We start from the raw sequence: 25,837 nt of genomic DNA on the forward strand, positions 1-25,837 counted from the left end.
GTCAAACGGGCTTAATGATAGGCCAAAATTATTCAGTCAAAGCACCATTGCAAGTTCCCCTTGGATAACCTCAAATAATAAGTCAAGGAGGCAGCCTTTTTCTGTTCCTAATTCTTGCCTTAATGGGAAAACCTGAGGAAAAGGCATCCTAGTTTCAAAGTAAGTCCAAAGCAACCACCTTTCTATAATCGATGACCCAAAGTTATCCAGACCTAGGATTCCTCATTTAGAGCAGACTCTCTAGAGCAGAAGCCCTTTAATCATCTCTGTTATTCACCAGCTGCCAACTCGGCTGGCCCAGGACCAAAAAACAGGACCCTATTATCCTTTATTTTATTATGATGCTTCTTTGGAGCTATGTGTGTAGATGTCTAATGATGGAGGGTGTAACTGAAACCAATATTAACCAAAGTCAAACTAAGGAATCAGGAGTAATTGCTTTTTTGCATAGGACATTACTTATTCTAAAGCAGGATTTTGTCTACCTTGGACCCCATTATGCAGCAATAGTTAATCTTTTGAAACGAGCATTACTTGGGAAAGTAAGAGATGAGGATCAATGTCATCCTCTGAAAGGAAGAGATGATGTACCAAGTCAAGTTACACTGAAGCCTTGCTAACGTGGGTCCATGAGGCCCATGGGTGAAGCAACGTTTACAATAAGATTCTTCTGATTCAGCCCATAATAAATAAACCCCATCCCACTATAGATTCCAGGGTGGTATAGCAACATACTACCTTCTATAAAACTGTTTTCAAACAAGGAAAATAAGGACAAAGACACAGAATATTTTCAAATTTTAGAAAATACATTTGTTTCTTTATATGTAAATAAACTTTAGTACAGAATTTTCTATTTTTTTCTGTCATGAGCTAGAGTGGGGAGATGACAGTTTTAGGCAAATAAATCAATTACCATATCTCTATTGTAAAGGCACTTTTGTTACATTTTAATCTCTCTCAAACCTCATGTATCTTAATTTAATGTAGTAGTTCTGTTTCTATGAAGACCTATCATTAAGTTGACAAAACCTATTATTAAACTGAGAGTGCATAGGTCAATCTATGGCATCATGGAATCAAGGAAATTTGGCATTAAACCTGTCCAACATGAGATACACATTTTCAAGATAGGAACTATCTCTGAAGTTAATTATATGCAGAAACCGAGATAACCAGTCTCATTGTTTGTAGAAAGTTCCTGCAAGTGGCTCATAAACATACACAAAAAATAAAAGTGGCATCATTCTCTTAGAAGTTCCTTTTTTAATTCTTCGGTCAAATGGATTAGAAGGGAAATCTACTGGATTGGATAGGAAAAGGAAAATACATTAGGTTTAGTGAATGTATACAGTAAAACATTTAGTTCAAGGATTTGATATGGTATAATTATTTGGCATGTATTTTGGGGAAGAGTCTTTATATTAGTAGACATAGAATGTTCTAAATTAGTAGATTTAAAAGGATATATCTTAGTAATATGTGTGAAGACAAAGGTGATTCCCTAGAGGAGTGGCTGCAAAGTTCTTAGATTCACAGAAGTAAGGGGAACAATGAACCTAGCTGAGGGCAAATCAAGTGAGGACAAAGCTTGACACCTGGTAGTTAATGACGTTGAAGGCAGCAAAGGCACATGCACATGAAGTAAACAAGGATTAGGACAGAGGGACAAAGGGTCCTGCCAGCATTGCCTTATAGAAGCCCCAGGGAGGAGTTTGGGAGGGTTGAGTACAGGCAAAGTGTTGGACTTGGGTTGTAAATGCAAAGAGACTGTGGTCAGCCTGAAAGTTCCAGGACTTCCTGGGACCTGCTAAGTTCTCTTGCACTGATGCCATGACAGCCATCACAGGTAAACTAGGTGCTCTGCATCTCCACCGGCCCCTCCCCATTCTACCTGAGAGCACTCCTCGTGGGGAAGACTGACCTGGAGGTGGTGGAGGTCATCCTCCAGGTGCTTTGGTTGTTCTTCCTGCCCCCTTACTCCCTTCCATGAGCGTGAAGCCTGGCCCCAATAGGTCTAATAGACTGACTATTGGTTCATTGCTTTTATTATAAGGTCTGTACCTTCAACGTTTCCTTCTCCTTTTCTATATGCTGCTGTTCCAGATGTAGCTTCACAAGTGCTGACTCCTTGGCTGAGATTTCTTCTTTCAGTTGATCTACCTGATGGGTCATAATCTTTAATTTTCTATTCATTTCCGTTATTTCGTCCTAAGAGAATAAAAGGAGAAATGTTGGAAAGTGAATTAAATAGACATCACCATGCCTATGGAAGTTCAAAACACATTCAAGAGCTTTTAAGGGAGACTCACTCAAAACAATGGTCTCAGCTGGGCTATTCCTTTGTATCTTGTGCCCATCAACCTCAAAGTACTTTATAGCATTAACTCTCCAAATATTCTCATGAGATAAAGTATACATAATGAATATGTCATACACACACACACACACACACACACACACTTACTTTATTCCTCACTGTACAAGAGAGGAATTGGAATCACAACAAGCATTTTTAACTAAAAGATTACAAAGCAAAGCTCTGCAATTAAATGACAAGTGTATACTGATCCCCTCTGAGTCATGGTAGCTATTAGCAGCTTTAAAAAATAGAAAGAGGAGAATGGCAATTCTACATAATAATTAAAACCAGCACCATGATCTTCACATCCAGTCAAGTTTTGTTATTTCCATTTCAAACAATCTGACAGTTCTGCATAAACTGATCTTCTCTTTCAGGTGAATTCCACGATATTTCTTTCTGGATCTATTTTAAATCCTGCCATTAGGATAACAGAAACTGCTTTAAACCCAGGATGGGGAGGAATCAAAATGTAAAGACATAAATATATTCTTTACCTGAGCTTCAACCAGATTTTTGCTATACAGATTCCTGTCTGACCTCACAGCTTCATACAGGTTCTGTTGCTGTTTTAATTTAGTCTCTGATTCAGCGATTTTTTTCCTGTAGTCAAAAATCTGCATTTCACGGACTTTTATGCCTTCCATGTTCATGAGGACCTGGAGGAGAAAGAAGTAATAGAGATGGTTGAATAGCCCATCGGTGGTTATCGGTTCAGGACAAACAGAGATTTTTTATCGAAGGGTAGCTCATAGAAATGCCACCAATCAGAAAATGTGGCTGTGGCTATAATCACTGCAGTACAACACAGACATTCAGCCCAGCTGATGAGGGGCAAACATATACTTTATCTATGCCGGAGTTCTGCTCAAGCATGAAGGTTTAGCACAGCTATTCTGTGACCATAAGAGGGAAAAGAAAGTAAAAAAATTCTTTCAATACTGAGAACCTCTCTTCACCATCCCACCCACCAAAAAAGGAAAGAAAAAAAAAAAAGCACAGGCTTAAACAGATCTTAACACAAAGCACTAGGAAGGATAAGAGATAACTTAGCTGTTTGGCCATACTCGTGGCTTTATAAGGTTAACCACGAGAAAGAAAAGTGGCCTTTGAACATTGATAGCAATCATAACACTGTCTTGCCAATGTCAAACTCACTCCATCAGGGAAACCCAAAGGACTCCATAAAAATATGTGTTCTACTGTGCCTAAAACACTTCTAGGCAAGATGAGATGCAAGAATTACTGCCTCGGGACTTCCCTGGTGGCGCAGTGGTTAAGAATCCGCCTGCCAATGCAGGGGACACGGGTTAAATCCCTGGTCCAGGAAGATCCCACGTACCGCGGAGCAACTAAGCCTGTGCACCACAACTACTGAGCATGTGTGCCACAACTACTGAAGCCCACGTGCCTAGAGCCCGTGCTCTGCAACAAGAGAGCCACGCAATGAGAAGCCCGTGCACCACAACGAAGAGTAGCCCCTGCCCATTGCAACTAGAGAAAGCCCACGTGCAGCAATGAAGACCCAACACAGCCAAAAATAAAAAAAAAAAGAATAACTGCCTCCTTTTTGCAAGTATGAAAAACTGAGGCCTGAAATTCTACCATGAGCCTATACCTCTCAACAAGCAATCCATACAGTAGAAATAAGGTAATCATGACTCTCAGCTGCAATGGCCACAGAATTGGCTTTTCTAAGGACAAACTTCTTCAAAAATCCCTTAAGAAAAAAAAATTTAACAAGGAAGACTGATTAAATCAATGGAGCTTATGATCTAACAACAGCTAGAACACACAGGAGAAAATTCTTAAGAATATTTCACTTCATTTCAGTGGAGTTCTCTTAATTAATGATTACAGTTGAAAGAAATAAACAGAGCAATATGACAGAGAAGGAAGGAAGGGTTTCCTCTAAAGAAGAGGCACTTTACCTAGAACCTAAAGGTCAAAAAGGACTTAGGCCTTCTGCCATGCTGATACTGTGAATCAGGTGAGAGCTATCTGTGAGCATCATGTTCCCAAACCACTGCACTAGGGAATTCTTTTACTCCACTTGTGGAATTAGTATTCCAGAAAATATACTTCAAGAAACCCTCTTCTAATGTTTTCCCATCAGAGTTAATGATGGCTGGTGTTTAATATATTTTCCTTTATATCTTTAAATAAACACCTTTCAAAGTTTTCTTAGACTTATATTTAAGGAGGGATGGGATTAAATTTTAGTAAATGCCTTTTTAGCATATATTATTTTGCACTACATTATTGGGTCTACTGATTTGATATACTTAGTAATAAATATTTCCTTTTACAAGTATTTTAATTTTATTTCTTTATACATAGTCCCATGTGCCACAGTTCTAAATAAATGCATAAATGGAAAATATACATTTATTTTCTTTTCCTTATTTACTTGGACCTTCCTTCTCCCTTCAACCCACATCAATCCCTCACTGATACATAAAGTAACCAGGTTAATAATCTACTATGTGTTCTTCCAAATTTTCTTTGAATTCTGCATATTCTCTTTAGGTCTACTAATGTCATCATTATAACATCCTCATAACAATAGCTAGTATTTCTCAGGTACTTTCTATATACCAAGAATTTTACATGCATTAACTCATTTAATCTTCACAAAAATCCTATGAGATGTGCATTATCATCACCCCACTTTCACAAACAAGGAAACTGAAGTCAAAAGAAGTAATATAGTTCACAGCTGTTCAACTAGTGAATATACAGATACAGGGATTTGTTTGTTTTCCTTTTGCTTTTTGAGTTTGGTCTTTATTTTTTAGCAAAATGGGATCCTCTTACATACCTTTATGCACCTTGATTTTTATCACTTAATAATACTTTGTGGAAATCAGGTGGATTAGCTCTAATTCATTCTCTTTAAAGGGGACATAATGCCCTACAGTGTGGATGAGCCATCATATACTCAGCTCCTCCCCTCTGATGGGCATTCACTTGGTTTCCACTTTTTTGCCACTCTGAGCCATGCTGCAATAAACATTTTATACATGTGTCCCTATGCACTTGTTCTTTTACTTCTGTTGAGATGGATTTCCAGGAGTGGAATATCTGGCTCCAAAGACATATATATTTTTAACTTTAATAGACATTGCTAGATTGCTTTCCAAAATGGCTGTAACACTTTACATTTCCATACCGCCAGCAACAGTTTTCTCAATAGAAAACTATCCTTGCAGTTGCAGGATAAACCCTCTTTGGTCATACTGGATGATTCTTTTACTGTACTGTTGAATTTGGTTTGCTAGAATTTAGGATGCTGCACACCTATTCATAAGTGACCTAAGTCTATAGCTTTCTTTTTGTTTCTATTTCAATATCAAGATTTCTGCTAGTTTCATAAAGTGAGCAGAGTACCCTTCTGTTCACTCATTCATCCACTCACCTACTTATTCATTCACTCACTGAACATGCATTGAGGACCCATCTATGACAGGCACTGTAAAAGCACTAGTGATGTAAAGAAGAATAAGATGCATTCCCTACCTTCAAGTTCACCTCTAGTGAGTGACTCCACCATAAAATGGATAATCAAGGAATGGATACAACCAATAATCTGAGATACGCATAGGGTGTTATGACAGAATTAAACACTGGGAGTTTAATAGGATGGTCATTCACATCTTATCTAAGAAGTTAATATTTGGTATTTACATAATTTGTGAGAACCACCTCTTCCTTCTTGTTCCTCAATCACCCTAGCCAAGGACTCACGCCAAGCTCTCTCCTTGGCCTAGAGTCTTTGTTCATTATCACAGCAGAAGGCAGGGGTTACGTCAGTATAGTAATGCCAATCAATATTACCCCAAAGAATATACAGTACATTTTTCTAAATTCACACACACACACAAATTTATATAGCCTGAGAATTATCTGATTCTTAAAAGTTTGAAGGAACTCAATTCTAAAATAATTAGGTCCCCAGTGACAATGCTGGAGCTAATTCTCTCAGCCTTTTTGGTGGCTTCCATGGTTATTAATCTTTCTATGGTTTCTACTTCTCCTTGAGTCAAGCCTCGATGTGTGTACATATTTTCGAGAAAATTATCTATTTCAACCAATCTTTTAAATTTATGCAACCAGAGTTGTACAAAGTATTTTTATATGATTTTGCTGTTTTATTACTATTAATTGCTATCACTCACTTTGTGTGGAAAGAAAATGGCCCAAGGTAAGAATGTATACAGACTCCGTGCTGAATGGCTTGCATCATTGGTTGGGGGGCTGGAAGGAACAAAATTAGAAAATCTGAGAAGAGGAGGTCTGGAGAAGAGGCACATGGACAGATCTGAAATGAAAAGAAATCCCACTCCTTCTTCCATCATTTTTTTTGATCTGTACCTTTAGAATCCTTAAAAATGAGTAGCAGGTGGCCTTTTAAGGTACCACCACTAGCAACTAAAATGTATAAGTTAGGAACAAATGTGAAACCTAAATAAGGTATCTATTCCTGGATCTGTTAGTTGTTTGATTTTTTTAAAAGAAAGGGACTATCTCAGCCCAAAATTTAGCCTTTCTATGGACATGACCACCCTCGTTGGGGTCAGTGAAATGAATAGATTGAAAATACTTTGAAGAGCATCATCAGCATTCAGAATATCAAGCAGCACGTCAGAGAAAAGAAAAAAATTGCTTGTTCAATCACTTTCAGAGATATTACAGCAAGAATAATCCTTCGCACAGACAGAATAATGCTCCAGAGAAAGGATGCAGACAAGGGCATTTCTTTTTTGGGCACCCAGCTAGCAGGGTCCATCTTTCTGCAAACAACAATGCACGAAATCAAACTTGCTTCCGGATTCTTGAAGCTGGGAGTAATAGGAACCCATCATGATACCAAGAAGATCAAGGGTATTTCATTTAAATGACAACGAAAATTGTAAAAGTATTGAAACAAAGGGAAAAGACAATTCACAAAGCAATTTAGTTCTAAGTGTTGGGACTCAATTTGTTTTGATGGAAATCATTCAAACCAATGTCACATAGAGGTTCAAATCCTGAAAATTCATAAAATACGTGGAGTGTTAAGTAGAAGCAAAACCCTTAATCAGCATAATGTCCCCATTTAAAAGGATATATCAGAGAATGTAGAATGCCAGCTATGGGGCTGGAGCTTAATTAATTGATTACACTTTAGATACCTCAAACCAACTCATGAGCTAAATCACAACCAGATATAGAAAGTTTTATTATAGCCAGAGGGCTGGAGATCCTAGCACGTGGAGGCCTGCTTCAGAGGAGCCCCAAAAGTGCTTGCGGTGCGCTATCAGGGTACAATCTCAGTTTATAACCTACTACCTCTTCTTTTTCTGTTAAAACAACCTGCCAATAGAAACGAGTGAGATAAAAATCAATAACACATGCTGGAAATCTGCAGCCATAGTCAAAACATCATATGGACGAAGGCAGGATGAGAAAGTGGGTCATTGAATTTGGAATCCTTTAACTTGCATTTGATGAAATATCAGTACAATAAACTTCTCAAATAAGTTTTTTCTGACTTGATGTCAATGGTTTTGATGCTGACACGCCTTTACCTCCATAATGAAAACTGGAAAACTCATTCTCAAAAAAAAAAAAGAAAAAAAAACTATATGCCCAGGCACGTGAAATTTTAAGTCTTCTCTGTTTTTCTTGCTTTCTTATTTTATCCTCTATCTCAAATTTAGAGAGGCATATCTATTTTCCTATCTGCTTTTAATAACATGTTATGATACAAAATGAGGGATATAATATCTGCCTCGGAGGGCTATTATAAGGATATAAGTGAGAAAAAATATATTTATGCCATCATAGAAGTACCAGGCATATCATAATTTAATCATTTAATAAATGTTAATAGATTATCATGATAGGTTAACATTATGTGATATTATATAATATTAGCACTTAACAAATTAATTTGATTTTTTCTATGGATCAAATTCTGTCCTCCTGCAGGGAAATAGTGATCCATAGTACACTTCTTTTATTATAACATGAAAAGGTTAAAATTTGTGTACATCCCCTTGAAGGCTCTCTCCAGGGTTCTACCCTATTAAAGACACTCTGTATAAAAAACTTCAAATTAATATTGAAGAAGCAGAAGTTTCATTTTATGATGAAGTACGTATTCAGTGAACAATATCTCTTTGATCAACTTTTGCTAGCCTCACTTACTTCCAAGTCCTTGCAAGCACATTATTATTCATTTCTTGGAACCTCTGTCTAAAAGAGCTTTGTTTAACACTGTCATAGGCAAATAAACAGACAGCTAAGAAACCTGTAGGTAGGGATTCATTGTGAAAAATGCTTTTTGGCATATAAGCTGTCTGGGAGGTGATAGCCAGAAGAAAAAGAAGGGGTCCTAAAATGAGCCAAATGCATAATGCGCAAAATGTTCCCCAGATTTAATAATTTACTGGAAATGATTTTACCTAGAATTTATAAAAGTCTAGAAAAGAAGTAAATATGGTGGACCACAACTTCTGATGCCATTCCTGGTGCCTCTCAATTTACCTGAATAATAAAATTTACAGTGCAGCAGAGGAAAAACCATGAAGATAAAAAGTGCTGCAACATTGTAGGAGATTGTTTTACGGTTCCGTGAATATTCGCTCCCAGCACCTCTTGCCCTTGCTGTTGAGGCTGGGCCTGGACATGTGACTTGCCATAGCCAATGGGGTGTCAGAGAACATTTGGCAAGTAGAGAATCATGAAATGTGCTTGCGTGGTTGCGTCTGTCCTTTGCGTTCCTTCCTTTCTCCATGAGAATACCATGTATTCTGGAGGATGAGAAACATGTGGAGCAAATCTGGACCCAACCCACAGCCCCAGGCCAAGCCCAGGCAAGCTCAGCCTACATCAGCTGATGCTAGTCAACTGCAGGTGTGTAAGCAAGAAATAAGTGCTTGTTTCTGCATGCCAGTGAGATTTGGTGTTTATTTATTATGCAACGATATTGTGGCACATGTTGACTGAGACAAACACATAAAGAAAGGGTTTGGGATTCTGAGCCATCCAATTCTGGCACAAAAGAAGTATCTTCTTTCTCATTTGCAAATGCCCAGTTAAATTAATAAAATGTAATGTAGGGCTTTCAGCATCTTAGATGTCACTTTTATTTCTCTAAATGAAAAGAGCTAGAAAGCGAATGTTGACACTGTTTTTGCAGCCCAGAATGAAGAGGACATCAGGTCAGAAGTCACTCACAGCTAAAATTGCCAAGGATAATTTAGATAGCATTGTCCATTATGGCAACCTATTTCAAATGAATTTAAAGGAGGGCAGACCCATAGTGATAAATAGATTACTGAAGAAGAATTTAATATAGATACCTAAAATTAAATCTTTGACTAGTTGATTCAGATGTCTAATTATGCTTTCCATACACTCTTTCAAAATATATTTGAGTACCTATTTAGTGAATAAGTAACAAGAAGAGCTCAAAATTGGAGGAGACTTGCCCTTAAGGAGCTTATAAGTAGCATGAGGCAGACACAGAAATGCAAAGATGGTAATAACATCAGATTTCTTCAACTGCCAGAGAGGGGAGCCAAGTACAGATGGGTTAGAAAACATTTTTAATAAAGCTCCTTGGGAAACGTGGGATTTTATTGGCCCTTGATGGAAAGGCAAAGTTTTTTAAAATATTTTTTCTTTTTTTTTCTTTTGGTCAAGATACTAAAGTAATACATATTCATTTCAGAAAATTTGAAAAATACAAAAAGCACAAAAGAGGGAAATTAAAACAATCTGTATCCCTACCACTCAGAGATAAGTAGTATTCACATGGTGGTGTGTTACCTTCCACTCTTCTTCCTTTTTTAAAAAAAAAAAAGAAAAAGGCAAGTAGGCTTCTGCTTTTTCTTCTTGCCTAATTCTCAGAGAGTACTTTTCCGCATCACTGTGGGTGAAACAATACACACACAACTTTCTCCCAGAGCAAGTCTCTATAAGATTCTCCTGTCACTGATTTTGCCGGACACATGCTCAAGCCGCGTGTACCGTTCTTTCTTCATTTCCAGAAAATCTGTTCCGTTACATCTTTGACTTGGGGCTCAGTTCCTCCATCAGAGACCAACAGTCTGTAGATTGGTTTACATTCCCTGTCCTGCTTATCTCTTATCTTCTCTTTGATCATTTTTATCTTTTCTTTCCACCTGCATTCTAAGAGAACTACTCGTTTGCACTCCACTTCACTGACTCTATTTTCCACATCAGTTCTGTTCTTTACTAACTTCAAGGTAGATTTTAAATCTGCCATTGTTTGCTTTTGTTTGGTTTGGGGTTTGTGTGTATTTTAGTCTCTTTACAACTGTTCCTTATTTTATCCATCACTTCCTTTCTGTTTCATCTCTGCTTTATCACAGAGGTAATGCCATCTTGGACTTATAACCCAGATGATAGTTCTCTGTCCTGTCAGGGTCACTCTGTTCTTAACCACAACAGAACATCTAGAATCTTCATTCTGTGTGCTAGGAAGACCAACATCCCACCTAGTATCTCCAAGAATTCTTAGAGGAATTATATTTCTCCTATTCATTGTGGCTTTGATTTCCTGTTTCCATAGAATTCCGGATTCTCAATTGGCACTTTTCTCTGGCACATACTGTTCCTTTTCTGGGATGTGTTACCTCACATCCCTCACCACCCCATCCCTGACCCCACAAAGCACAATCCAGCCACTGGGTTGATGTAGCAGACCGTCACCAAAGGTTTCAGGTACAGAGCACAGTAAAGAACTTAAAATCAACCTTCGGACATCCCATTCTTAGCAATTCCTTGGTCATTCCTGCCCTGAGAACTGGTCATCTCTTCCAGAAGAGCCCAGCCTACTGCCTCGCTGTTGGTGTTGTCTGCTCTCTTCTCTCATCCTCTCCTATCTCCCCCCATTTCCTGCTCACCACCACCCCTCCCCTTCCCAATTGGAAGCAAATTCAAGGGACTGTGAGTTGAGGTCCAGGTAGATTTTCCTCAATTCACCTCTATTGGCTTTAAAATTCTCATCCAGTCTCTTTTCTTCTATTTTAGCATCAGGCTTTACGTCAGCCTTAGTGTTTGAGACTGTTAAAACTTTTCATCTATGTCTGCACCTTATTGACATTTAACAAGAAGTTGAAAATAGCTACATTCAAATGCCACTTTGAACAAAAATTCTGGGCTGTTCATCAACGAATTTATTTATTTATTTACTTGCTTATTTATGAGATGTTTCATAGCATTTACTATCTGCCAGAGATCATTCTAAATGCCCTATAGATATTACCTCATTTAATCCTCACCACCACCCCATGATATATGCCCCCAAGCCTTTTCCTCTGCACACAGATAAAAGTTAGGTCAAACCATATTAATAATTTTGCATTTTGTCTTTATCAGATTCATACTGTGACCACGTTCCCCATTTAAAAAATATTTTTCAAAAACATGGTTTTAATGGTACATAGCAAATTTGCACAATTTATTTTGAAGAATATTCTTTTATAAAAATCTTTGCATTATTGTTTTTTCATATATTCAGTTTTTACAAAAGAAATTGCTGGGTCAAAAGGATAAACTTGGAACAACTCACTTTAGAAGTAGATCAAAATATCAGTTTCATGACATCTTCCCCACCCCTGGTATTATTCCTCAACTCCCTATAAACAGAATGCACGAAAGGAAACTTTCTGTTTCTGGGAATGAGGTATGTGTGTGTGTGTGTGTGTGTGTGTGTGTGTGTGTGTGTGTGTGTGTGTGTGTGACAGTAAAGAAAGAAAGAAATATGGGAAGGTGTTAAAAAGACATATATGTTTTTAATAAGAAGTCCAGAGGTGACACAAGTTGCTGTAGCAACTGATATATGCTGTCAGGGTTTAAGTAAGAGAAAAATTATAGTCAATAAAGAACATTTTAAGAACTCGTTCTTAAATTATTTAGGTAAGACATTATGTAACCTTGTGCAGTTAAACATCAGAAACTGTGAAAAACAGTTACCAGCAAAACTTGTTACCAGTATCTCTCCTTTACAATGAAACAGAGAGAAATATACAATCCTATGTTAAAATCAGTGGCAGTATTCTTTTTATCACTCATCATCTATCTATTTGTTCAACAAACACTTTTTCAGCGCCTACTATTTACCAGCATGCTGGAAGTGAAAAAAAGAATGAGATAAAGTCCTTGCTCCCAAGAACTCACTATAAAGTAGGGAAGACAAAGGTACAAATAATTACACTAGAAGATGATACTGCCATTCCAGAGACACCAACAAACCAATAAAGTAGGAAGTGACTAGTTCTGCCTAGGGAGTCAAAACAGGCTTGACCCCAGAGATGAGCATTTGAGCTGGGTATTGAATAAGAGCTTTCTATGCAGAGAAGGGAAGAAAGGGCTTTCCAGGGAGAACGAAGAGCTTAGACTCTGTTGCACAAGTCAGAATATACCAATGGCTGTGTCTTGCATGGGTTACAGGTATGTACCAAAATACTGTGTCTCGCGTGGCTTATAGGTATGTACCAAAATACAGGTATGTATCACCCACAGGATGGCCAGGTGGGACCTGGGCAGCTAGCATCCCTGGGTTAGTCCCCTCCAGCCCTGCACATTCTCATCTCTCTCATTCCCACGTACCGTAGATACAGAATTTTCTATGATGCTGTGATGCAGAGAATGCTAGGAAGCACCGCCCCAGGTTGCTGAGAGATGACAGAGGTTTGTAAGGCTGGGAGTAATAATAAGACCAGGTTGGAATTTTTAACAACTTGATGGCAGCCAGCAGTGGAGAAAGACTGACTCTTGGGAAGGAGAAGTATGAGGCTGCAACAGATTATATGTTCAGACATACTGGCTGTCTCCCCAGGTAGGGCCCCTCCCTTAGTAGGATCACACTCCTGCCTGGGGATATCAGGCTTGGTCACGTAACTTGCTTTGATCAATGAAATATGAGCGGACAGACCCTGTACCCTTCCCTTGCCAGCAGAAGTTCTGAGAGCATATCAAAGGTCCACTATTACACTGTTTTCCCTCTGTAAGAGGCCAGCACATCCCAACAGAGTCAGTCTGAAATAAAGAGGACGTGAAGCAGGCCTACAGCTGACTCTCAAAGACCAATAACGTGAGTAAAACATAGATCTCTGTTGCTATAAACCACTGAGACTTGAGGGTTATTTGTTACAACTTAATCTGACTGATACAGAGGCTAACAAGGCTAGCCAAGATAGAGAATACGAGTGCCTGAACTGACAGCTAGTCCTCTCAGAGTCAGTAAACCAATCAGTGGAGGTTCTTAAATGATCAAGTCGCAAGAGAAATATGCTGTTTTACAGTGGCTCCCAATCAGGGATACGAGGATCCCTGGGGTTCTTTTACAAGGAAGATATGCCCTGCCAGGGCTGGACTGATCATATGCATTTGTGCTCCTCCAAATTTACATTCTGCAAATATCTGCTCAGCATTTATTTACTCTAAATGGGAAGTAGTTGATTTCCTAGCAAAGCTTATTTCTCACTATCTTAAATCTGCATGTGAACCACAAGCTGAAATCTGAATAATTCATCTTTGCAACAGTGTGTGGCAATCAGAAATGTGACAATCAGAAAGAATGTGCCGGTGCTCGACCCACACCATGGAGGAGTAGCTTACCTTTTGGGTAAGGTCACTGGCTTCATTGATGTACCGATCTCGCTCCTTTTCCAGTTGAAAGATAATCTTTCTCTGCTTCTGAGCCTCTTCTTTGTAGTTCTGGATTTCTTCCTCCAGGTTTCTCTTGGCTTGTTCATGGAGCTTTACCAGGTCTATCTGTTTCTGGGTTGCACTGACCGCCTTAAGCATATTCTAAAAACAAGGACAACACAGCAGCCCCATTACTCAAAATGTTTGGAGATTTTTGGTTAAATTTACTCCCTGTCTTAATCCTAAAATAATTAGATGCATTGTTTGGGAGATGAATAAAAATAATCATATTATTTACAGCTTATTTAGAGCTTGTTATGTTAATTTTGCACAGAGCACTATAGACCTACATATAAATGCACTAAGAGACAACATCCCCAGGAAGTGGGCACTATATCGCTCCCATATTAGGGGTAGGAAACTGAGAATGAGAAGTTAAGCTACTTGCCTACAAGTTCATACAACAGTGGAGTTAGGATTTGAATCCAGAGGTAGCTGACCCCAAAGCCAACCTCTGTTCCAGCTCTTGCCTTTTTCTTGTGAAGTCAGAACAGCTGAACCTAATCATGTAACACAGGCTTTGACTACAAAATAAAATAAAACCAACTTATTAAAAATACAGATACCCAGAATTAACATATGCTCCAACAATATCACTCAAAAGAATAGAAAACAGGTGTTCAAACAAAAACTTGTACGTGAATGTTCATAGTAGCACTATTCACAAAAGCCAAAAGGGGAAAATAACCCAAATGTCCATCAACTGATGACTAAATAAACAACATGTGCTATATCCACACAGTGGAATACTATTCAACCATAAAAAGGAATGAAGGGCTTCCCTGGTGGCACAGTGGTTAAGAATCCGCCTGCCAATGCAGGGGACCAGGGTTCGAGCCCTGGTCTGGGAAGATCCCACATGCCGCGGAGCAACTAAGCCTATGCGCCACAACTAATGAGCCTGTGCTGTAGAGCCCGCGAGCCACAACTACTGAGCCCACGTGCCACAACTACTGAAGCCCACGCTCCTAGAGCCCATGCTCTGCAACAAGAGAAGCCACCATGATAAGAAGCCCACGCACCGCAATGAAGAGTAGCCCCTGCTTGCTGCAACTAGAGAAAGCCCGTGCACAGCAACAAAGACCCAATGCAGCCAAAAATAAATAAACAAAAATTAAAAACAAAAAAAAAGGAATGAAGTACACGATACAACATGGTTGAAGCTTGAAAACATTATTCTGAGTGAAAGATGCCAGACATAAAAAGTCACATATTGTATAATTCCAGTTATATAAATATCCAGAATGGTCAAATCCACAGAAACAGAAAGCAGATTCATAATTTCCAAGGGTGGGAGGAGGGGAAAGTGGGGAGTGACCACCTCACAGGTACAGGGTTTCCTTTTGGGGTGATGGAAATGTTGTGGAACTAGACTCATGATGTTTGCACAACACTGTGAATGTACTAAATGTCACTAATGGCAAATTTTGCTTTGTATGTATTTTACAACAGTAAAAAAGAATTAACTTGTTTTTTAAAAAAACACAGATGTCCCAACTCCAGAGATTCTGATTCAGTGGAGCTGTTATGCACCTAAATTTTTTTAAAAAGCTGCCCTGGTGGTTTCAGATGCTATAATGGAAATGCCTTGGGTTGGCTGCCCAAGGAGCCAGGTTGCTCCTCTGGAACACAGAGTTAATAGAGTGCAACTCTGGCAGCCATGCTCATGATGGAGCAGAGCTTGTCTGCTTTTCTAGCCACAGCTGAATGGGCCCAGTGACTTTTGAAATAGGGCCTCCAGATTTTTATAACTCAGTAAAAGATGTAAACTTGGGAGCTGCTGGTGATAGCTTTTTTCTGCCATATGGACAGGGAAACAGAGAGAGACGATCTTCACTAAAAGGAATGAAGCAAAAACTCAGCTGGAAGTCTAGTGGTGGAGGGAGAGAGCTTTCTGTGCATCCCAAGAGTGTTAGGCCAGGTTCCTATCTGTTCTTGAGGCCCAGCTGTATCCTTGGGTTCCATGAGGTGCCTCATAATTCCTTCACAAATCTCTAACCAATACAGAACTTCAGCCAGGTCTGAAAACCACTGGCATAAACAGGTTAAAAAAAAAATGAACATTAAACCTTGGTCGGATGACAATGTAGAAAATGGAAAAGGTCAACTTTACTTTCAAGTATTGAATTAAACATTTGCTCTATGAAAGATAAAGCCACTTCAACATGACACTGAAAGAACCAAATATTATTAACATTGCCGCCTGTCAAAACTATGTCACTCACTCACTCAATGAAGGTGGCATTTCAAGTCAGTGGGGAAAGAATGTATTATCAGTAAAGGTTGACTGCATACCTGCAGAGGGGCAGGCGCTGTGCCAGGCATTAAGGATGCAATGGCCCGGGAAAAAAAAAAGTTAAAAATGTACCCTGCCCTAAAGAGGGAGTTGACGTAGTCAGATCAAACAAAATACGTGTAAAATTAATGTGTTAGGTGTCCTATTGTGGCAGAAAACCTATAGGTTGTTTATCAGAATATATAAAATATAAATGGATTAAATATTGTATGTGCTACAAATAAACTTAAAAATCTAAATCCAACATTATTTACATATATAAATTTATAGAATAAAGAAACAGTTACTAGGATTATGCAAAAAAAATTAATGACTTTCTTAAGGAGTGCTCAGCATGTAAAGATATCTAATCTTATACTATTTCCTGAGATTCCCCAAATAGTCTGCTTTAAGCTACAGGGTAATCTATTCAATACTTTGTTAACATTTATTCAATTCTGGGAAACTTAAAGAAATAATAAAAATTCGGAATGAACAAATATAGGCTGTATCTACTTTGATGAGATGAAGCTATCTTGGCCAAAAGCCATCAGGCTGTCTGCTCCGGAAGCAGCCTCCCCACTCTACACCTGGCCCATAGCTTTTTCCTCCCTGGAGGAAATCCTTGAGCAGGAATGTTTACCCTAAATCCTTGAAAGTAGTTAATCTCCTAAGAGTGACTGTCAATCAAAGGAATCCTCTGGAAGGGGCAAGGAGGGGAAAGGGGGGGTGGTCTGCCTTGAATAGAGGATTTCTAGGCCTCAAGCTCCCCCAACCCCTCCCTCAGCTTTGGACCATATTGAGCTCAAAGACCAGGAGAAATAAGGGCCAAAAACAGAAACCAAAACCTACAACACTCCTGAAAAGATGGAGGAAAGGTTAGAGACTCTTTATATGGCCAACCAGCCATCCTTCAAACACCTAAAAGTTAAATTTTATTAGCACTCACTTGTATTTTCTGGATTAGTACAAGTTGCAGATTATAGATATTGAAATCAGAAATTTTGGACTTCCCTGGTGGCACAGTGGTTAAGAATCTGCCTGCCAATGCAGGGGACACAGGTTCGAGCCCTGGTCTGGGAAGATCCCACATGCCACGGAGCAACTAAGCCTATGCGCCACAACTACTGAGCCTGTGCTGTAGAGCCCGCGAGCCACAACTACTGAGCCCACGTGCCACAACTACTGAAGCCCACGCTCCTAGAGCCCATGCTCTGCAACAAGAGAAGCCACCACGATAAGAAGCCCGTGCACCGCAACCAAGAGCAGCCCCCCACTCGCCACAATCAGAGAAAGCCCACGCACGTGCAGCAACAAAGACCAACGCAGCCAAAAATCAATCAATCAATAAATTTATTAAAATCAGAAATTTTGATCAACTGCTAAGATGCCAAATAACACACCAGCAATAAAAACAGAAACCACAAGACACCCTGAAATCCCCTGCTGGTTTATATGATAATTCTCCAAAGTCCCTTTGTGCTCACAGGTGATAATGCGGTTTCAATTCACAGCCAGTGAATGGTGGAACATGGATAACTGCTTAGAGGAAAATTGAGCACTATTATTAATTCTAATCTACTTTTGTTTGCCTCAGAGTTTTCTCTCCCCTGCAACCAGTTATAGGCAGATATTATAGCACTAAAGAAAGACATTTATTTACCAGTGTTACTGTAACAAACTCACCTTATTCAATAGGTCCCTTTCTCTCAGAAGCTCATCCATTGCTTTCTTATCAAGTTCTGCTTGTTTCTTTGAAGCCTCCACCTCTAAATCACCAGGGAGAAAAACAATAATAAATATAAAGAAAACCTAAGAAAGAATCTGCCAAAGCCAAAGTGACATAAAAACTGCTTTATATATTTATCTGTAGCTATAAAACTACTTTTCGTTGAGTGTTACATGATCTTCATTATAACTCAGTGAGGTAGGTCTTCCTGTCCCTGAGACTTAAAGGCCCATATGCCAAGGGTCCACAGCCAAGAGGTGACAGGGCTGAGATGGGAAGTTTGGTCTCTCTGACTTCAAAAAGTCCTTGCTCTTTTTAAATCTTTTTTATTATACAAGTAATTAGAAATACAGGAAGAAATTGGAAATAAAAATAAACAGAAGGGAAAATTTTCTAAATCAGAATCTACTTAGGATTTTGATGTGTCTCTTTTTTGACTTTTTCCTATGCAAATATACATGTGTATATAAATATGAATGTTTATACACCACATACACCAAGAGGGAATCATACCACACATACAGTTTTATAACTTGTTTTATAATTAACAAACATAAAATAAATACCTCTCTATATTATAAATGTGTATCTACGTCAGAATTTCTAATGACTTCATATTTCACTGTATAAAAATGTATAATTTATTTAGCCAATCCCCATCTTAACATTTAAGTTGCTTCTTTTTTTAAAATTTTTTTGCAATTATAAACAATAATCCTATGAAAGTTCCTGTTCATTTGTTCCTCTAGGAGAGGAAGTCCTGGATCAAAAGTGATTTTCTTTTTAAAGACATTTCTCCCCTACTGCCGAATTCTCTCCAAAAATTAAAAGCAGTTTAAATCCACACCCAAACCACCACTGTTATTATCATTCTCTTTGATCTTCAACAACCTGATAGATTTTTCTAAACCAGTATGTCCATATTTAATTTACATTTCTTTGATTAGTAGTGAAGGCGACTACTTTTCCTGTTTAATGATCATTTATTTGTTTTTCTGTTTTTCAAATTGCCCACACTGGTCCTTTGCTCATTTTTCTCATGAATTGTTTACCTTTCTGTGAATTTGTAAGAGCTCCTTATATATAATAAGGATACTAACTCTTTGGCAATATTTTAGTCAATTTGCCTTCATATATAGAGTCTTTGGCTGCTAAAAAAAAAATTACCTTTAATTTCATTAAATCTCTGCATCTTGGCTTTATTGTTCCTACATTTGACCTTAACTTTTTTCCCAAAAAATAGTTTATTGTCATACTACCATTTTCTTAATAATCCATACTGCACACTGGTATGAAATGACACCTTTATCTTAGATGATAATTGTGGGTCTTTTTGCGGCCTTTCTGATCTCCATTGATCTGTTTATTCAGGCATTTTCACTAAACTATTTGATTACTGAAGTGTTATAATACATTTAAACACCTGGTAAGGCAAATGCTCCCTTCTCACTCTTCTTTTCCAGAATTTTATAGCTATTGTCACATGTTTATTCTTCTGGAGGAAACTTAGAATCAGTTTTCAAGTCCCAAGCAACATAACTCACTGAAATTTTTATTGGAAATATTAAACGTGTAGATTAATTTGGACAGATTTATATCTTTATCATATCAAGTTTTCTCATCGAGAACTTGGTGTATCTGTCCATTTTTCAAGTCTTCTTTTATACCCTTCAAAAGAATTCTGTAGTGTTTTTTATATATAGGTCTTACAGATATCTTGGTAACTTTATTCATAGATATTTTATTACTCTAGTTGCTATTGTGAAAGGGGGATTTTCCATCATATATTGTAACTGGTTCTTTGTAGGAAAGAAAGCTATTGATATCTATATATTTATTTTATAACCTGCCACCCTGTTGAACTCTTGTTAGTTCTGGCAATTTTTCAGTTCATTTCTTGGATTTTGTGGTAGGAAATCATAACATATGTGGTAGGAAATCATGCTCCTAACCATTATGTCCAATGCCACTCTTTGATAGGGCACATCAAAAGGAAGTGCTCCCTAAGAAATAATGATGTTAACGATATCTATAAAATAACCAGAAGAGAAAGCACGATGACTTTTGTGAACATGATTTAAGGATGAAGGATTGGGTTCAATACTTAATGGATAAAATTTTTTTTCAAAGCTTAGAACTATCGCCAGCAAAAATACAGAAATTTTAATATGGAGAGTTTTCGGAAATTCACTAAGCCAGTTATAAAACATGCTCTACTAGTTCTATTTTTTTTTTCATATCTGTCATTGAAGACATTAGATTGTAAACTCATGCTAGAGTGTAAGCATCCTGAGGGCAGGAACCTCCATGCACCCAATGCCTAGCATAATGCCTGCACATAGTGTGTACTCAATTTATTGAATGAATAAATAAATGGAGAAATTATCAATATCAGCTGCAACTGTGCCTCAGTAAAAGATTATTTCCGATATCTTAGGAGGAAAAATATCTGCACTTCTCAAAGACGTGACAAATATTTCTAATAATCTTATCTAGAGATTTAGATTTTACATAACTTTTAGGGAGGCAATGTACATTTTTATGCTTCTATGTATGTTATCTCAGTCAGTAATTTACAGCTGAGGTCAATGAGGTGTTCCTGCCTCACATTTTCTGGTGCAGTCAGAATTCAAACCCTGATCCTCTGTCTCCAAGTCTCTGAGCTGTTTCTACCACACCATGTTTAACTAGCATATCCTATTTTTAATTATATTCTTTTTCAGAATGAGATAGTATTCTCTTATTACTTTTATAAGTGGTAATATATCTGGATAACAATAGATGACTTTTTTTTTTTATTTTGGCCGCACTGCACGGCATGCATCCCCGACCAGTGATCAAACCCACACCCCCTGCAGTGGACGCACAGAGTCTTAACCACTGGACCGCCAGGAAAGTCCCAATAGATGACATTTAGTAAGCACTTACTATATGCTAGGCACTGTCCCAAGAGCTCTCTATATATTAGCCATTTCATCCCCAACAGCTAAATGTGATAGAGGTGGGATCTGAACCCAGGTAGATCTGACTCCAGAGTTTGTATCCTTAATGATGTTTCTGTACTACACGGCCTCCTGTGGCACTTAAATTTTCCCTCCACAGGTCAATGTGATAGTTGGCTAAAACAAGCGTTTGCCATATGGTAAAGTACTAACAGAGGAAAGGAGTTAGAAGCCATTAATTTTTGTCTCACTGATTCTGGGTATACTATTGTCTCAAATACCGCTCATGCGGAATATTCATTTGAATTTATCCCGCATCTTCTGTGAAAAAAGAAGACTGAAGGAAAAGACATGTAGAACCCAGACCTAAGAGTATAGATGCTATTTACTCCATTGACAAATACTGAAAAATACTTTGGGCTCAGTATAACCTGTTGAAGAGTTTTTTTTTTTTTTAATTTTATTTATTTATTTATTTATTTATGGTCGTGTTGGGTCTTCGTTTCTGTGCGAGGGCTCTCTCTAATTGCGGCAAGCGGGGGCCACTCTTCATCACGGTGCACGGGCCTCTCACTATCACGGCCTCTCTTGTTGCAGAGCACAGGCTCCAGACGCGCAGGCTCAGCAATTGTGGCTCACGGGCCTAGTCGCTCCGCGGCACATGGGATCTTCCCAGACCAGGGCTCGAACCCGTGTCCCCTGCATTGGCAGGCAGATTCTCAACCACTGCGCCACCAGGGAAGCCCGAAGAGTTTTTTAAGGTAAGAAAGTTCAAGGTATTCAAAACGATGTCTCTTCCATATTATCTACTTACCAGTTTGAATGTTGTTTTACTGAATTCATTTGGCATGGTTTGTGTTTGCATGCATGGAGTTGCCAAATGACATTAGTTACCAATGAAACGCTCATAAACTAATAAAACAAAGCACAAAATGATTCTTGGTTTACCTCTCTCTAATCCCAAGATCTGATTTTTCAGGGTTTCCTTGTGCTGTTCCACTTCTCCCTTTTGACCTTCAACCTGGTGCAATTTCTTATGGATTTGTTCTCTGATTTTGTTGAGCTTCCCAATGTCAAGGCGCATCTGATGGACTTCTTCCTCTTTGGCCTATGATTAGTGAGAGAGGATTAACCAGGGACACTCAGTCAATAAAGAGCCAGTGACTGGATGATGGTAAACTCAGAACCAATAAAAGGACATTGTTCCTATGTCAGTGTAAAGTTGTTCTGTGGGATTAAATCAAAACACACACTGTTTGGTTTTTGAGAGAAATTGAAAAAGTCTATATAAGCCATAATAAAATATATGGCTACATGAGCTAAAAACAATGAAAAGACTGATTAAACCTGATACCTCAAGATACCATGGAATTGTTGAATCAAGCAAGATAAGAATGCTGAGTTGTATCATAAATGTGTGAAATTTGTGTACAAATGCTGTACTGATTAGCAAATTTCATAGACTCACAAAGTGATCTCTTGGAGGTTATTAACATGCTATAAAATATTGAGTCTTTTGGATCCACATGTCCACTGTAGTGCAATTACGTATGTTAGAAAAGGGGCCAGCCACTGTAGTGCAATTACATACGTTAGAAAAGGGGCCCTCTTTCCTCAGAGTATGTTAGTCAATGACTGTATATATGGACAGGTGGACAGGGTAGCATTAATAAGCAAGTCTACACGATGTCAAAAGGTATCAAAACAGCAATTCCAGCAAAGTAAAGCACCAGATTTTTGTCTATGGATTTCAAGTTTTATGAATTTTTTAAAAATTCATTTTTAAAAAATGTGCCATTCTTAGAAATGACTGGGAAAGCAACTAGTGATTCTTCTGCAAATAAAGAGTAGCAATTATTCCCAGTTCTTGACAATGAAGAGGCTGCACTTAGCTGGGCACGTTATCCTCAGATCACTGCTAGAAGCAGAATCCCATAGGTTTAGGATCTGATAACAAAAATATTCCATCTTTCAAGGTGCCCCATGCATGTCATCAAAGGAGAGAATTATTGGCATAAGTATTTTTCCTTTAATTTCACCTTCGGGGCTAATACATTATTTTGCCTTCAGGAGTCGTTTCATTTCTGCTTTAACTTGGAGCATTCTCATGAACAATGGTTTTGAGTCAAACATTTCTGGGGTGCTTAAATGTTCCTCAGCCTCAGATCCTACCGGGTCCAAATTAGTTCATCTAAGGCCCCTTTCCATTAAAACAATAAGATGTTCTAATTCAGTAGTTATTAATCCAGGCCCCATGGTTAGAAAAATTAATCCAGACCCCATGGTTAGACTTCAGAAAAATCCTGTAAACCTCTAAGACTGCATGCAAAACAAGACACAAGATGTGCAAATAAGTGTGCGTGCGTGCATGTGTATGTGCACGCACACACATGCTTTCATCAGATTCTCAAAAGGTGTTGTGATGCAAAAACTGTTAAGATTTACTACTCGAATCAATGTATTTTCCTGATTAGTCACTCATTTTATGCCCAGTATTCTAACATAACTAGAGTAGGGCTTGTGGATTTTTCAGAATTGGTGATAAACATAAAGCCGCTCTGCTAAGCATGTAGGCAGACAATATGTATCCAAGTATAAAACGGTTATCCAAACTTAATTTGCAAGCACTCTTCAATCAGGGCAGGGAGGATAGGAGACATATCTTGAAATTTACATTGGACAGAAGTGAAAATCATGATTCTGCAGTCCTAAGAGTAGACATCAAATAGTACCTGTCCATCCCCCACCCCTCCCATTCCATACAAGTAGCGAAATACAATCTCACTTCTTTGCCACTCACCTGTGTAAATGATTTCTAGCTCTGGGCAACTGGTTACTTGCAAGGCTCAATTACAGAGGTGAACATCTGAGCTCACTTTGGAAAGTATTTGCATAGTCATATGATTAATAATCAGCTTAGCAATGTTATAAGAATGGAAGTTATCAAACTGCTTCTGGGCATAAAGCAATCACTGTAGGTTTACACCTGCCTCTGAAGGACCAAGGCTAATACAGGTTATCCAACCAAAGGCTCCAATAGCATCAGCCAACTTATATTAATAGGGAATGAAGGAGGGCATGCTAGGGAACAGATATGTCACTTGGTGTTTACTTTGAGCTCCAACGCCTTCTGCTGGTTTTCCTGGGATAGCTGCTCACAAATCAAACTATGTTGTTCGTTCTCTTGCTGAAGTTTAGCATTTCTCATCTGAAACTGCTCCAGCTCCTTTGCAGCTCTCTCATTCAGTATCTGAAAGATGCAGAACGAGCTGGTTAACGCTTTTGAATCTGATTACAGTAGCTGCACCTCCACGCAGGAGGCCACGCAGACGTCCTGGGACAAGCAGGGCAACCACACTTTTTTTGTCTTCGCAGAAATTGTTCCTTCTCCCCAGTGAAAGCATGAAGGCACTCAAATATGATGAATGTTAAATGGTTGAGGGAAATGATGCCTTCTAATGAATAACACAGAGAGCATAATTTTTTTTTCTGGGCACCTTGGGAAGTCTTGTTCACAGGTGGTGGATAAATATTTTAATGCCTGTTTGCCATTTGGCAGGCTTCGCATACACAACAATTGCTATAATCATTGCAAATGAGCTAGAGATTCAAACGAGCTTTATCGGCTGTGGGGCTCAGAAGCTACATCTTCAGAAGCAAATCCTGCATTAGCATGCCTACAACATTTTCGTGAACAGAACCATTCACTAACACCAACACAAAACAATTCCCCTTCATCCAACTTAAGTCAAAACCGTGGAGTAGTAGTGGAATGATTTCTACCTCCCTGACTTCAGTATCAGTTGGATTTTCCCCTTCCCTACCTTGACTATTCAGAGAAGACAAGGTTTTATAAAAACAGAGGATTATATTTTGGGAAGTCATTTCTATTGGGAAAATATTAGGGAGATGGAGGGATATCAAAAAAAAAGAGAGAAGATGGCTTAGAAGACACTTACTCCAATATATAACTTCCCCTCAAGCAAAAGTTAAACACAGAAAGAATCAATCCAACTTCCCATCAATAAGGACTAAATAAAATTTTCCATGGGTCCTGGATGTTGCTAAGCAAAGTACTATAGTTTTAACGTGATAACCAAAAGCCTCTCAAATTTCATGCTCAAAGGAAGCCACATGATTTTTCATGGATGTTGCACACTGCATATTATCTATTTGATGTCTGGCTTTATATAAAATTAATAAAGCAACTGACAAATAAATGCGTTCTACTATCTAATTTTTTAAGTAGAAAAATGATGTATGGCTTAAAAATACTTTGGAAACTTCCTAAGAGAACATATTTTCAAGAAATGACTTTTTTCAATTAGATGAAATGGTTCTTCTTTAAGAAATTAGAACAGACTAGCATTTGTGTTACTTTAAACTGTTATTACAGAGGAAATGTTTAAAAAAATTACCATATTTAAAACGTATAAAGACTGTGTGGGTTTCCCAAACTTGAAACTTAAACCTGTTAAAAATAAATCATGTTATATTCACAGGCTGGAATGCTTAGAGCAATAAGAATGAATGGTCTTCTGAGCTCTGTCCAATAGAACTTTCTGCAATGAACTAAATGTTCTCTATGTGCACTGTCCAATACGGTATCTACTAGCCCCATGTGGCTATGGAGCACCTGAAATGGTGCTGGTGCAACTGAGGGATTGAATTTTTAATTTTATTTAATTTCAAATAATTTAAATGTAAATAGCTGTATGTGGCTAGTGGCTACCATATTGGATAGTGTGGTTCTATAACTATGTGGCAACAACATAAGTGAATCTCAAAAACAGGATGTTAGG

General features: G+C 38.3%; 1 protein-coding gene across 1 annotated transcript in view; it reads right to left on the reverse strand.

Moving 5' to 3' along the window:
* Positions 1 to 25,837, reverse strand: part of CFAP58 (cilia and flagella associated protein 58) — a 106,172-nt gene that overhangs the window by 70,860 nt on the left and 9,475 nt on the right. The window contains exons 6-11 of the mRNA XM_036829293.1: positions 24,148 to 24,285; positions 21,984 to 22,143; positions 18,051 to 18,133; positions 14,000 to 14,191; positions 2,860 to 3,021; positions 2,065 to 2,211 (exon numbers count right to left, since the gene is read on the reverse strand). Of these exons, the coding sequence (XP_036685188.1) occupies positions 2,065 to 2,211; positions 2,860 to 3,021; positions 14,000 to 14,191; positions 18,051 to 18,133; positions 21,984 to 22,143; positions 24,148 to 24,285 (882 nt within the window). The remainder of the gene's footprint in view (positions 1 to 2,064; positions 2,212 to 2,859; positions 3,022 to 13,999; positions 14,192 to 18,050; positions 18,134 to 21,983; positions 22,144 to 24,147; positions 24,286 to 25,837) is intronic.

This window comes from Balaenoptera musculus, chromosome 16 (assembly GCF_009873245.2).
Source record: "Balaenoptera musculus isolate JJ_BM4_2016_0621 chromosome 16, mBalMus1.pri.v3, whole genome shotgun sequence".
Classification (NCBI taxonomy): Eukaryota; Metazoa; Chordata; class Mammalia; order Artiodactyla; family Balaenopteridae; genus Balaenoptera; species Balaenoptera musculus.